General features: G+C 33.3%; 1 protein-coding gene across 5 annotated transcripts in view; it reads right to left on the bottom strand.

Moving 5' to 3' along the window:
• The window catches only part of pdxdc1 (pyridoxal-dependent decarboxylase domain containing 1), a 42,694-nt gene that overhangs the window by 14,204 nt on the left and 14,070 nt on the right, over positions 1–14,420 (bottom strand). For 2 of the 5 annotated variants that reach the window (XM_056453890.1, XM_056453888.1), the window contains exons 5-14: positions 12,594–12,743; positions 10,133–10,322; positions 9,934–10,002; positions 8,715–8,793; positions 8,542–8,626; positions 8,075–8,123; positions 7,874–7,975; positions 5,206–5,331; positions 5,039–5,089; positions 2,637–2,681 (exon numbers count right to left, since the gene is read on the bottom strand). In XM_056453890.1, the coding sequence (XP_056309865.1) occupies positions 2,637–2,681; positions 5,039–5,089; positions 5,206–5,331; positions 7,874–7,975; positions 8,075–8,123; positions 8,542–8,626; positions 8,715–8,793; positions 9,934–10,002; positions 10,133–10,322; positions 12,594–12,743 (946 nt within the window). The remainder of the gene's footprint in view (positions 1–2,636; positions 2,682–5,038; positions 5,090–5,205; positions 5,332–7,873; positions 7,976–8,074; positions 8,124–8,541; positions 8,627–8,714; positions 8,794–9,933; positions 10,003–10,132; positions 10,323–12,593; positions 12,744–14,420) is intronic. The other 3 variants (XM_056453889.1, XM_056453891.1, XM_056453892.1) reach the window with 3 other exon arrangements.

Raw genomic sequence — 14,420 nt, 5'->3', positions numbered from 1 at the left:
TTAGATTAATTGAAACAATCTCTCAAAGGTTTTATGATTCCCTGAACCGTTTATTCACGATAATGTTAAAGATTACAAGGTGTGTCCCAAACTGCATACTTAAGCACTATTCTATGCCATTTTGTAGTATAACTAGTGTAAGTAGTGCATTCACACTGAAAACTCTAAAAATAATAAGTGCACTTTAAACACTTCACACACTCAACGGCCGCTGCTTTGCTCACGTAGCGGAAGGGGCAGAGGTATCGAGAGCTGACGTTGGATTACTTTATTAATTATGGATTGTGAAAGACAAACAAACTAATAAAACGCGCAAAATTCACACAACCCAAACAAATCAATAAAACACGCTGCATTTTCACACAAACCAAACAAATTAATAAAACACGCTGCATTTTCGCACAACACAAACATATTAATAAAACGCAATGTTTTTTCACACAACCCAAACAAATCAATAAAACACGCTGCATTTTCACACAAACCAAACAAATTAATAAAACACGCTGCATTTTCGCACAACACAAACATATTAATAAAACGCGTTGTTTTTTCACACAACAAACATATTAATAAAACGCGCTGTATTTTCACACAACACAAACATATTAATAAAACACGCTGCATTTTCGCACAACACAAACATATTAATAAAACGCGTTGTTTTTTCACACAACACAAACCTATTAATAAAACGCGCTGTATTTTCGCACAACACAAACATATTAATAAAACGCGCTGTATTTTCGCACAACACAAACATATTAATAAAACGCGCTGTATTTTCGCACAACACAAACATATTAATAAAACGCAATGTTTTTTCGCACAACACAAACACATTAATAAAACGCGCTGTATTTTCGCACAACACAAACATATTAATAAAATGCGCTGTATTTTCACACAACACAAACATATTAATAAAACGCAATGTTTTTTCGCACAACACAAACACATTAATAAAACGCGCTGTATTTTCGCACAACACAAACATATTAATAAAACGCGCAGTATTTTCGCACAACACAAACCTATTAATAAAACGCGTTGTTTTTTCGCACAACACAAACCTATTAATAAAGCGTGCTGTATTTTCGCACAACACAAACCTATTAATAAAACGCGTTGTTTTTTCGCACAACACAAACCTATTAATAAAGCGTGCTGTATTTTCGCACAACACAAACATATTAATAAAACACGCTGTATTTTCGCACAACACAAACATAATACAACGCGCTGTATTTTCGCACAACACAAACATATTAACAAAGCGCGCTGTATTTTCGCACAACACAAACATAATAAAACACACTGTATTTTCGCACAACACAAACATATTTACAAAGCGCGCTGTAATTTCGCACAACACAAACATATTAACAAAGCGTGCTGTATTTTCGCACAACACAAACATAATAAAACGCGCTGTATTTTCGTACAACACAAACATATTAATAAAATGTGCTGCATTTTCTCCCAACACTTTCAAATAGCATAGAACGCAATGGAAATGTTTCAAGTGGACCCTAAAACATGACGGATCCGGTTATTTAGGTTATGGTTATTTACACTAATAAACTACAAAATAAAATAAACAATTATTGTTAATTGTTAAAATAAACTCTCCTTTCAAAGATCAACAACAACTTCATTGAGCAATGGTCACGGCAGAGCGGCGTCCGTCGCGTTTTTGGGTCCCCTTGAAACATTTCTGTTGTCCTCCATTGTTTTTGCAAGTGTGAGAAAATGCAGCACGTTTTCGTAAATTATTTGTGTTGTGAGAAAATGCAGCACATTTTATTAATTTGTAAGCACTGTGGGAAAATGCAGCGCGTTTTTTAATGTATTTGCATTATGAGGATTTGCAGCACATTTCTTTTCTTAATTTGCTAGCGTTTTTTTTGTAATTGCATGTGTTTTCTTAAATTGCAGCACGTTAAGCTCTCTCGGCCACCGTACAAATGTGATCATCTATTTTAAATCAGAAATCATGATTCTTACTTTATCAACAATTGTGCAGTAGCTCTACTATATAGTCATATATCCAACAAATCTAACATTGCTTTGAAAAAACAGACAAGTGTTAGTATATCACGCAGAAACATCCCCCATTTAATTTTGCTCCATCTCTCACAAAGGCCATTCTAAAGAGTCATTTCCCATGATGCCGCTTCATCGCTCCGAAGCCAGGTCCAGCATTGATGCCCAGCGAGTCATCAAGCTCTGTGAAGTGACAGTTTTCTAAATGTATTTGCACATGCCTGTAGCGCTGGCAGGCCTTTACAAGGATAAAAGCCTACAGGCAGAGCACCAGCACTTATGGGTGGACATGGTGAGGGAGGGAACAGTGGAGAAACAGCGCGAGTGAAAGGGAGAAGGAAGGAGTGGAGTGGGATCAAGCAGGCAGAGGGTTGGTCCCACCTACAATAGAGAGTATTAGAGAGCCCAGCACGTCCCGCAGCGAGCCCCCGGAGATGGGAGGGACCCGGGAATGAGACACCACATCCTGAAACCAAGGCACCCACGCTCACTACCACACTATGTATATACAGTAAAAGAGCTGCACACATTGCTGACGGTCACAAACCACACCGCCAACATATACATGACGAAAACACTCTGCTCTTTACCATGCGCAAAGCCTCGAGGAGAGACACCTCACTGTCAAGGATATCCTAATGGTGGCGACATAGAACAAAGGGGTTTGCTTTTAAGGTTTTAGCTGAGACTCTTGGAAATATGTGGGCCACTGATATATTGAGAGAAACTAAAGGTAAAAAAGCGGCAAATAATATGAACACAAAATCAGTTTTCCAGTTGCTATATTATGAGATAGTGATATAGCATGTAGCAGCTGTCGTGTCAAAACCCAGAAGACAAATTCATAGTTGGTTTTCACGAGATTAATCGAACGTTTTAGCCTACATCAACGATACTCGACCAATTTAGTCTACAATGTAAACTCGTGATGGTTACTGTTTCATGAAGCTTCGAAACCTTTTGTTTTGAACCAGCGGTTTGGAGGATGAATCAAACTGGCATGGTCACATGATTCCAGATAATTTCAGTAAACGAGGCTTCCTTTAGGGCTGAGCGATTTGACCGAAATTTAAAATCTCGATTAACTAAGCTTAATTTTACCTCGATTGCGATTATAAAGAATTATTTTATTTATTTATTTGCCCTCATAGTTCACTGACAGGTTTTGTACAGTAAATATGCTCACATATTACAAGTGAGAGATTTTTGAATGAATGAAACACACCATCTACTATCTATGATTATTTATTCAAATTAATTCAATTAATCTTTATTTCTATAGCCCTTTTACAATGTAGATTGTGTCAAAGCAGCTTAAAATAGACGTTCTAGTAAATTGAAAATGTCCAGTTTTCAGAGTTGAAGTTCGGTTTAGTTCAGTTCAGTGTGGTTTAAATTTCACTGCTGAAAACTCAAACACTTAAGAACAAATCCATCGATGCATTTATTGAGAATCAACGTTGAACAACTGAAATTAAAACACACGTTGCCTAAAACCAAAAGCCACTTTTCTTACAAAAATGTGAAAATAAATAACTTATACTTTTGGAAACAAAATTACTTATTGTCATTGATTTCAAAAGTACGAAATAAGCAGTCTCCTCTAAATAAAATAACTTTTGTATATCTTTTAAATAATATTTTAACAGTGCATTTCTTGAATCGTCTGTAAACAATTCTTCTATGTAAATAATAATTATTTTGTAATATAAAATTTGTCGTCTCAAGGCATCTCTGGCGCAGCTTCCAAAACATTCTTAATCTAGCTAATAATACTGGTTTGTTACAAACTAAATTTGGATAGAATATAGACAGATCCAACTACTGGGTTAAAAAAAAGTTAATACAATTTTTGGGGTTTTTTCATATTTTACCAAAATCTGGGACTTTAATGTGGACACCTGAAAACTGAAAACCAGCCATGAATGGGTCTTTAGGGGTTCAACTGCAGCTCTCTATTGGCTGATTTTAGAAATCTGATGACGTCACTGACATTTTTAAAGGAGAGTGCACCAAAAAAAAAGACAATTTGGCATCACCATAATTTATTCATCTCCAGTTTTTCCAACTCCATCTGGCTGACTTTCTTCCATGGAACACATAAGGTGAATATATAGATATAATAGGTTTAGATATAATGGAAGTGAATGGAAACTGGTGCCGCCAAGCTCCAAAATGGAAAAAGCATAACAAGAGAATCTTTATCTATTCATTATCTGTGTCTTCAAAAGGTAATATTATTTATACAGCATTCATTAATGTTCTGAACAATACATTTTTTTCCAATTCTGAATTTTATAGTTTTCAACTTTAATTAATTAATGTTCAGTGCCAGCCATTTTTATTAGCATTTAAAGAACATTTTTATGCAGCATTCACTTGGTTTTAAAATGTAATATATGAACTTATTTTATATCGGTTATTTTCTTATCTTATCAGTTTGGCAAAATACCTTATCTATTTAAGTTTTCAACTGATATTTACATTTTATTTTTGAAGTTTTATTTGAAATATTTAGTTTTAATTATTGTGACAACAGACCAGATTTTAAGGTTTTCACTACAAAAAAACTCCATTCTTACTTAAATCTATAAAAATGTTTCATGGAGGAATTTTTGTACAGCATAAATTGGAATAGATGACTTTTAAATTATAGGATGAATGTCTCTTATGGGATACTTTGGGGTCTGTCGCATTAAAAATACAGAAAAAAACACTATTAATGCTTACATGCAGTTTCATACTCAGGTTTCCATATCATTTCATTATATACAGAAAAAAGTCATATGGGTTTGGAATAACCTGGTGTGAGTAAAGCCTGAATTGTCAATTTTGGGTGAACTACAGCTTTATTAAATAGAGGAAAAACACCAGCTCAGAACAAAGGAAATATATAAATAGCTTTTTGATTATTTGCGGGGACTGTTGTGTAACTAAACGACTTTGTACTAATACACCGCTGAATGAATCCAGATACTGTAAGTCCACCTACCGAGGTTTTGATTGAAGCGAGTGTCTTCAAATGTTCCAACAGCTGTTGACTCTACAGGCAAACAGATCAATTCCCAACCGGGTCAGAGTAAATCTTGGAGTGTTTAAGGTACTTTAAGCACAGTACAGTGTATCGGATTATCTAAACGAAGTTGGCAGGATACTCACTAGCTGTGAGGCGTGTTTAATCCTCTCTACAATCCCATCATGCCCGAGGTACTGAAGGGACAGCCAGAGAGGAAGAGCCCGAAGCTTCTCCACCGGCTGACTGGAGGTCAAACCTGCGGCCAGAGACTGACCCCAACAGACAAGGAGGACAAACTGCATCAGGTATTTACAGATTTTATGATCATAACAGGCATATGACAGCATCATGTTTCCTTGTTGCAACAAGCTTTTTTTCATGATATACGGTCTTGGAAAGATATTGCAGGGTTTTTGCAGGTTTCACCAAGTCAAATTTAAGACTTTAATATTTTTTTTAAGACTACAAGGAATGAACTTTCAGACTTATAAAGGGCAAACACTTTATGGCCCAGCAGAATAAAAATCTAATTAGTTATTTCTTACCCACATATTTGAAATAATGTGTCAAAACAAGCAGACCTTTACATACATTTTTTTTTCAACAAAACTTAAAAAAAAACTCTTTAAAAGCTAAATGTATGCACAACAGACTGTTATAAATATTAATTATGAACAGTTTTGCTGTTTTGAGTTGTATTGTTGGTAAGTGGATGTGTGTTGGATTGGGTAGCTTCACATAAACAAAGGAAAATTAGCAACAAGATAATATTTCTGTGGATTTAAAAAGTCTTTAAAAAGGCCTTAAAGTCTTAAGATCTAAAATTTAGTTTTTAAAATCTAAGACATTGTGTATTGAAAAAAACTTAAATAAACAGGCATAATAAAAGACCTCGTTTTTTTGTGCATTGCTTTACTGTACACAAATATTCAGAGTAAACAAGTTTCAAATCTATTAAATTGTATAAGGATTGTATACAACAACAGGTAACACTTTACAGTAAGGTTTCATTTGTAAGTTAAACAATGCATTTACATAAACAGTGAGAAATAGTTACATTCACAATAGTTGAATTAAAAGGATAGCTTATCCAAAAAGACATTTCTGTCATAATTTACTCCCCCTCTCACTTGCTCAAAATCTGTTTGAGTTATTTCTTCTGTTGAACACAAAAGAAGATATTTTGAAAAATGCCGGTTGCTGACTTCTATTCCATCAACAGAATATTTGGATGCACTTTCCCTTTAAATGTTAGTTTAAAAGATATGGTTTAACTTTTTTTGATTATTAGGTCAATTAAACAAAACAGTTACAAGTTTGATTTGAATGAGTCATTAAACACTGAATTTTTACCTCATCTAAGAAGAATAAATGACACTAAAAACAAGTTGTTTTCATTGTTAGTTTAGTTATAAAGTAAGTAATAATGTACATCTAGCCAGTTGTTCTTGCAGAATTAAGCCTGACAGGCTTCAGTATAAGACTTATGGTTTTATTCTGCGCAATCAACCACCTAGTTATACATTATCTTACTTTATCCATGGTTACTTGCCACAAAACTAAATAATTAGACACAAAACATTAATCTGGGCTGTAATAATTCAGCTCTTTTGCCAGAAATGAAAACAGCAGCATATACTTACCTACTTATTATTCAGTTGCAAGATGGTGGTAGAAACAGCAGTGTGAAATATGAGTATATAAATATGGATATGAATGTATTCACTAACAGTTTATAATAGATTATTCATATTTGTCCTTGAATCACCCCTGATTATTAATTTTGTTACACGTAGGGATGTCCAGATCTGATCACGTGATTGGAAATTGGGCCCGATCATGCGGTTTCGGACTCGATCAGAATCGAATGTTACCTTCCGATCAGGACTCTTATACTCTCATAATTTTTAACACATCTATAGTTATGCGGTGGCACAGAGTTAGACCTCTTTGACTTCACACAGAAATAGCAACAGGTGCTGCATGACATCACTTTGTTGCAGAGACACTATTGGTTAAATGCCAGCAAGTAGAATACGAAAGCAGCTTGAAGCGGAAAACGCGAGTATGTCTGCAGTCTAAAGGTTTTATAAAGTTGATGATGACATCATTGCCATAGCAAACTGTGAGATATGTAAACTTGGGATTGCCTGTTGGGTATTGTAAGTTGAGGTGCTATTTATTTTTATATTAGCTAGGTATATATATATATTTAATGTTGCACTAAAGTCCAAAAGTGTAGAGTTGATGTTATTTATTACTTGATTGTTCAAGCTACCTCACAGCAGTGCTCTGTTTGTTAACAGAGTTGATGAAAGTTAAAATAAGGTGGATTAAATAAAAATAAGGAACATCCTGGATCTGTTTCTTCGCTCTTTCTTTATTATTTTTTCATGTATTATAGAAGTATCGGATCTGGTTTCGGTATTGGTAGATACTCTAAATCAATTGACTCAGACTCAAACTTGAGAGCAAAAAAAACCTGATCGGGACATCCCTAGTTACAGGCTGTCATCTTGGAAAAACATACCTTCGAAAGTTGTGATTGACCAATCAAAATCAAGTATTCCAGAGAGCCATGTATTAACTAATGTTAATAAACAAAACCTTATTGTAAAGTGTTCACAAACAAAGGATCAAATTATTTGAGCATTATCTCTGCCATAACAGATTAACATGGTTACTTGAAAATAAACATACTCGAAAATACAACAATCTGAACTGTAAAGAGCCAATGACAGCAATATCACATCTAGACAGTTCTATGTGCTGTAAATGATGATCGTTACTCGTAATAATGGTTCCACTTACCAGAGCTGGATCCTCATGTCTGTATAGAGTGACAGCAGGCACAGCTGGCAGACCCAACCACGGGCCTGGGGTTAGAGTCATACTGTCACACTTGGTCGCTGCCTTCATACCAAAAAGAAGAAAACGAGGGCATATTCTTGACAACAGGAACTAAACACATCGGTATCAGTGCTAAAACCCACCCACACGCACACAACATACCGTGACAGTGGAGGAGACCTGACCAAGAACAAGTGTTGCCAAATTAACCCTGAATAAAAGACAAATTCTATTTAAAATACAATTAAATATTAAAAACTAAAAGGCTTCTCAGTTTTGTTGGATTTACAATTTATATTTATAGTTGTAAAGTTATGTACTTTAATAGTTAGTCAGATATTTTTGCATAAAATAACCAAAAAAGGTGTTATGTTTAAAGACATGTTTGTACAAATTTTTAGACAACAAAATAAAGTTGTGTCAGTTTCCACAAAAAACAAAATGCTCTAAATAACAATTTTCTTATTTCAAATTTGGAAGAAATGCTATCAGCGCTTTAAAAATATAAAACAACTTCACAATTCATTTTAGGTCATACCTAATAAATGCAGAGATAGTTTAAATTTTGAATTAGTCTCTTAATTTTTTTCAAGGCTGTAAATATCACAAGAGGCCGAGCTGATACCAACCCCTCGACATGGAGCCACATGTTGTACTGCACGCAGAGCTCTTTCAGTCGACTGAGTTTGTCTGTGTGACCTGCACCTGGCGTTCCTGATGGATTAAATGAATTGTAATGGTCACCTGGAAAATCAACAAACGCTAAACTGCTTAAATGAATAGAGATGAATGCTGAACTGACCAGCGTTCGCTATCAACAGCAGAGGAAGCTTGCCAGAATCGCGATCATCTTTGACGAGCTTGTCAAGCAACGCAACATCCTGTGAAAATACCAGGTTTATTTCTAGCCAACTAAAACTAAGACCACAAAAGAAAAATATTTAGAGTGAACAGATAAACATTATTAAAATACACACAGTTATTTCAAATTGATTTTATTTAAAAACAGTATTAAAATGACTAGAATTATTACCATTAGAATTTTTCTTTTTTTAAATCTTTCCAAAACGATGTTTAACAGAGCAAGGAATTTCCTTTAGTATTTTTTCTTCTGGAGAAAATCTTATTAGTTTTATTTTGGTAAGAATAAAAAAAAATTTAAGTTTAATATTATTAGCCCTTTTTAGCAATATTTTTTTTTTCGATTGTCTACAGAACAAACCATCATTATATAATGACTTGCCTAATTCTGACCTAGTTAAGCCTTTAAATTTAAGCACTTTAAACTGAATACTAGCATCTTGAAAAATATCTAGCAAAATATTATGTACAGTTATCATGGCAAACATAAAAGAAATCAGTTATTAGAACTTGGTTATTAAAAATATTATGTTAAGAAATGTGCCGAAAACAAATTCTTATCTTTGTTAAACAGAAATTTTAAGGGTGGGGGGTCTAAATTCTAGGTCTAATAATTCTGACCTTAACTGTATGTATAAACTCTCACTAAATTAATTTTATCTAGTTTCGAAGAAAATATAATATTTTAATAATAATATTTATAAATATTTCTTTTTTAATTTGGTTAATTAAAACTGACATAAAAATGAAAATCAGTAAAAATGTTAATATTATACATACATAAAAATAGTAATAACACACAAAAATTACTAAAACTTTAAACATATTTTAAATGAAAACAGAAATATACAAACTGAAAACTGAAATTATATCTTATTATCGACAAATAACATGTCACGTTTCCAACAAAAATATTAAGCAGTACAACTATTTTCAATATGGATAAATAAAATGTTTTTCTTAAGCTTTAAATCTGCATTTCAAAATGATTTCTTGGGGATTATCTGACAGTAAAGACTGAAGTAATGAGGATCAAAATATTTTTATTTTCGTAGATTAAAAAAAATAATAATAATCTTACGAGCCCCAAACTTTTACATTTAATTGTACAATAATTCTAATAATTCCCTCCAATTTTTAGCAAAAGAATGAAATCCTACCATTTGGTGCAAGGAGCCAAACATGGTGTTACAGGGCACAATACAAAGGGAAGACAGAGGAAGTCCCAGCTAAAAAGCAAACACAGCAAATTGTCTACACATTGCAAACATTATCAATCAACACATTTTGTAATATCGTGCAACAATGTGAAGCATTAATGTGATCCTGCAGCGCAGACAGGTTGACATTGTACTGTACCTGACTGCAGAGATGTTGTCCCAGGCCAGGTCTGCAAGCAGCACTCTGGTAAATGACGGGATGTTTGGAGCTGAGTGCTGTGAAGCCCTCAGTGGTGAAGTCCTCATAGTGAGTGTTCATCACCAGCCGACACACCTTCACCAGCCCCTCACGGTCATCTTCATGGAAATATGCGGAGCCGTTTTCATATCTAGGAAAAAACGATAAATGATAAATACACTTTCATAATAAACATTATAATGCTTAATACTAATACTAACAGTGTTGTTCACTGCAATAAATAAAAGTAAAATAAATAAAAATTAATTAATTAAATTGCAAAAAGTATTAACTTATTTTTCACTTAGTTGCCAAAGATCTTATAAAAAACTCTTCAGACAAAAAATAAATGAACTAAAATTAAGATGAAACATGTTAATAAACAAATAAATAATGGTATCAACCAACAGACCAATTACCATGTTTGTAAACATTCAGGATGCGCGCGCAGGGAGGTGGCAGAAAAAAATGGGAGCACTAGCATTTACAGCGAGGGAATGACATCTGATGCGGTACCGAGTTTGTTGTTGTCTTAGAAATGAGATATATTAATTACACATTATATATATTATTTACATAATGTTTTCAGCATATTATAACAGCTCGTCACTCAGTGATAAGCACAGTGATTCGGCAAAATTAACATTAAAGTGAGCGGCGTTCGTCTGACAGGTCCATTTCCGATAGCACCCTCCCACTGGATATTGGATAAGACGAAATGACCAAGCATCCAGCCCCAAATATACAATCTCACTGAAGCTTCAGGTGATTTTACAAGAGAGAAGTTAAAGGCCTAACGTACAAGTCTTTGGATGCCAACAATGTTGTTCTGTGTGGTCATGTGCAAGAAATAATATTCCATGATTACCAGATTCAACACTATGTAGAGCTAAAAACCGAGGTTCTGCCTAGCCAAAGACAAGGAAAGAAGACAGAACTGTACAAGGCCTGGGTATTTAATCAACAAGCAAAACGACTGCATTCTGACAGTGAACTGCACCTGTACGGCAGGGTATGTAAACTTACACATAAAGGTAAAGTTGGTTTTATATTCGCACATTCAGACTTTCTCCTTAATAATATAATTTCATAAAAGTATTATTTGCAAACTCTAAACAGTGAAATCATATTAGCAGCCAATGACTATCAAAGTACAACATTGTTCACAGTCAAATAAACAGTGTTAATGTTGTTTTCAAGTCACACTTGCAGGTTATTTCAGACCGAATACTTAAAGTGCCGTGGTAAACAATATAGGGAGTGTGTCACAAGTTGTCACTGAATGAATGTGTAAATATAAAACCAAGTTTACCTTAATAACTCACACTTTCACGGTTCATTCTTAGCATTCAGTGTCCGCAGTTTAATTAACCATATGTAACTGTTTTTGCTGAAATCATGTCTGCAATCAAAAACGAGTAATGTGTACGATTCAGCATGGCGTGAACTTGATATAACATGAGAACTGCAGAGTCCAGCATTTCTAATTAGGTCGTCACTTCATTCAGCTCACTTTTAGCCAAAGACGTCTGCAGTTAGCATTAAAGCAGTGTGGTGTACGGTAAAAGTTAAGTTTTTTATGTTTGGAATTTGGCATCCTACCGCACAACACAACATCTTTACTATTGCAGTCTGTCTTTTTTTGCAACCGGGGACCCGTGTGACATAGGTTGGTAATTGGTCTATATCAACCATCAAAAAAAATAATAATTTAAAATAATTTAAAATAATTTAAATAAAATATTTCAGCTAGATGACATGCACAAAGTACTGATTTCTTTTAGTTTAACATTAAATCATAAAAAAATCTAATAAAAAATATTATACTAAATTATGCAAACAAAAATATAAAAAGTGATAATTAAATTTAAAATTAAATGTAAAAATAAAAATGACACCAAACCATTAAAAACAATACTGTACTCAGATATGTAAAAAATGTATAGACTAAAGCAAAGTCAATCCTAAAATAGACATATATACTAAACTACACATTTAAGACATACAATTTACTACAGTAAACACTTAAAACAAAACTAATAAAAATAAAAGCAATAAAAAAACTAAGAAAAAAAACTAAACATTTATGAAAAGGAAAAATGTAATGTATTTTTTATTTAATGCCATTAAGGCTATTTTCATGGCAAGAAAAACTAATAAAACCTTTTAAAAAGTTTTAGTGTTTTTTTATTTATTCACTTTAAAAAGGACAAATATATAAGGCCATTGACATAATTATTTGCTAAATAGCATCATACAAAAAAGTTTATATCAAATTATTATAACAGTGTAGAAACAAATAGTCCCATTGTCCTCTTATTCAGCATTAAATCTCTGATCCTATCAACTTTAAATGACATAAAAGTGCTTATACAACTGGGAGACGAAAATCTCCCACCCGAAATCACAAAAGCTCACATACCTGAAAAGCCTGCAGAGCCAGAGAGTGGTGTCTGACAGGATGCGGGTGGTCAGTTTTCTCAATCGCTCTCGCTCCAGGACAGAAATATATGCGGCCAGACTGTGTCCCAACAGAGCCATGTGTCCCTGCTCTCCGACATACTGCATCCTGCTAAACACACACGTTTTTACGTTTGTGATAACATACAGTCGGTTTAACACATGCTCTCAGTGCCTTATAAGGGAGCTGCTCTGCTGTTATGTCAACCTGTAGATAATGCAACATAATAGGCCAAATTACCATAGATTTGCTTAATGAGTACGAAAGACCTTACTACCACTACAAGGAGACTTTGACGCTTGATTTTCTTGAAAATGTGTATAACTTGAAAACTCTTTTTGTTTACCAAGTTTGTGTTTGAGTAAAATTAGTTTTTTTCGATAAATGATTGATATGATTTTTAACCAATTTAAAATAAAATTATTGTAATTTAGAACTTTTTTCTTTTTTTTGCAGAAATTGACAAATAGTCTGATTAACAAATGCCGTTTCGTTTTGATTGAAAAAAATCAAGGTTATTTCACCCTAATAAAATATTGATCCAATACTTATTTTTATGGTTTTCTTTTACATTTACAAAAAGAACTTTGCAATCATTTACTTAAATCACTATTCAAACGTTTATGGGGCTATTTTTTTTTTGCATCTGTGAAAGAACAGAAGCAAAGGCTGCACTTCTGCTCAAATAAAAGAGAAAAAAATAAGATATATTACAATTAAAAATATTTTTTCCCTACATATTTATGATGTTAGGCATTACCGTAATGTCAACGCTGAATTTTCTTTCTTTTTTTTTTTGAGTTTCCAAAAGAAAATACATATAACTTACATAATCTCTCATACAGAAAGAGCCTTACAGATCTTCCACATGCTTTGTTTTTTCTTCCTTTTAACAACAACAACAACAACTGTAAACAGTAAAACATGGGGAGCTACAAATACTTTAGAAGACTGCCTTTAAAGAAGAAAAGATATATGTTTAGACACATAATATTAAATTTAAAAGTTACAATTCAAGAAAAATCCAGGCATATTGGTGAAATATGCTCAATCCATTTACTTCAAATTAGACAAAAGTATTCAGTCTGTGTTCTTAATGACAAAGATAGTTTACCCATGACATACAGCGCAAGTCAGAATTATTCGTCCCCGTTTATTTTTCCCCCAATTTCTGTTTAACACATTACTAAAGATAATATTTTTAATAACTCATCTCTAATAACTTATTTATTTTATCTTTGTCATGATGACAGTAAATAATATTTGACTAGATATTTTTCAAGACACTTCTATACAGCTTAAAGTGACATTTAAAGGCTTAACTAGGTTGATTAGGTTAACTAGGCAAGTTGTATAACGATGGTTTGTTCTGTAGCCTATCGAGAAAAATAGCTTGAAGGGGCTAATAATTTTGACCTTAAAATGGTGTTTAAAAAATTAAAAACTGCTTTTATTCTAGCCGAAATAAAACAAATAAGACTTTCTCCAGAAGAAAAAATACTATCAGACATACTGTGAAAATTTCCTTGCTCTGTTAAACAGAATTTGGGAAATACTAAAAAAGGGAAATAAAAATTCAAAGGGGGGCTAATAATTCTGACTTCAACTGTATATAGTGTGCACTGTATCAATCCATACTTCAACTGTAGGTGAATTTTAACCATTAATTACTTTTTTATTAGCTGCCAGAAGAATAAATAACAGTTTCCAAAATACATGATAGTGATTAGCTACTTTAACCCCCACACATTCTCCAGCAGCTAGAACGCTAAATATTCAACTGAAAAA

The sequence above is a fragment of the Danio aesculapii genome, chromosome 3 (genome assembly GCF_903798145.1).
Source record: "Danio aesculapii chromosome 3, fDanAes4.1, whole genome shotgun sequence".
NCBI lineage: Eukaryota > Metazoa > Chordata > Actinopteri > Cypriniformes > Danionidae > Danio > Danio aesculapii.
The sequence above is the reverse complement of the archived record's forward strand: the minus strand, read 5'-3'. Positions and strand labels throughout refer to the sequence as shown.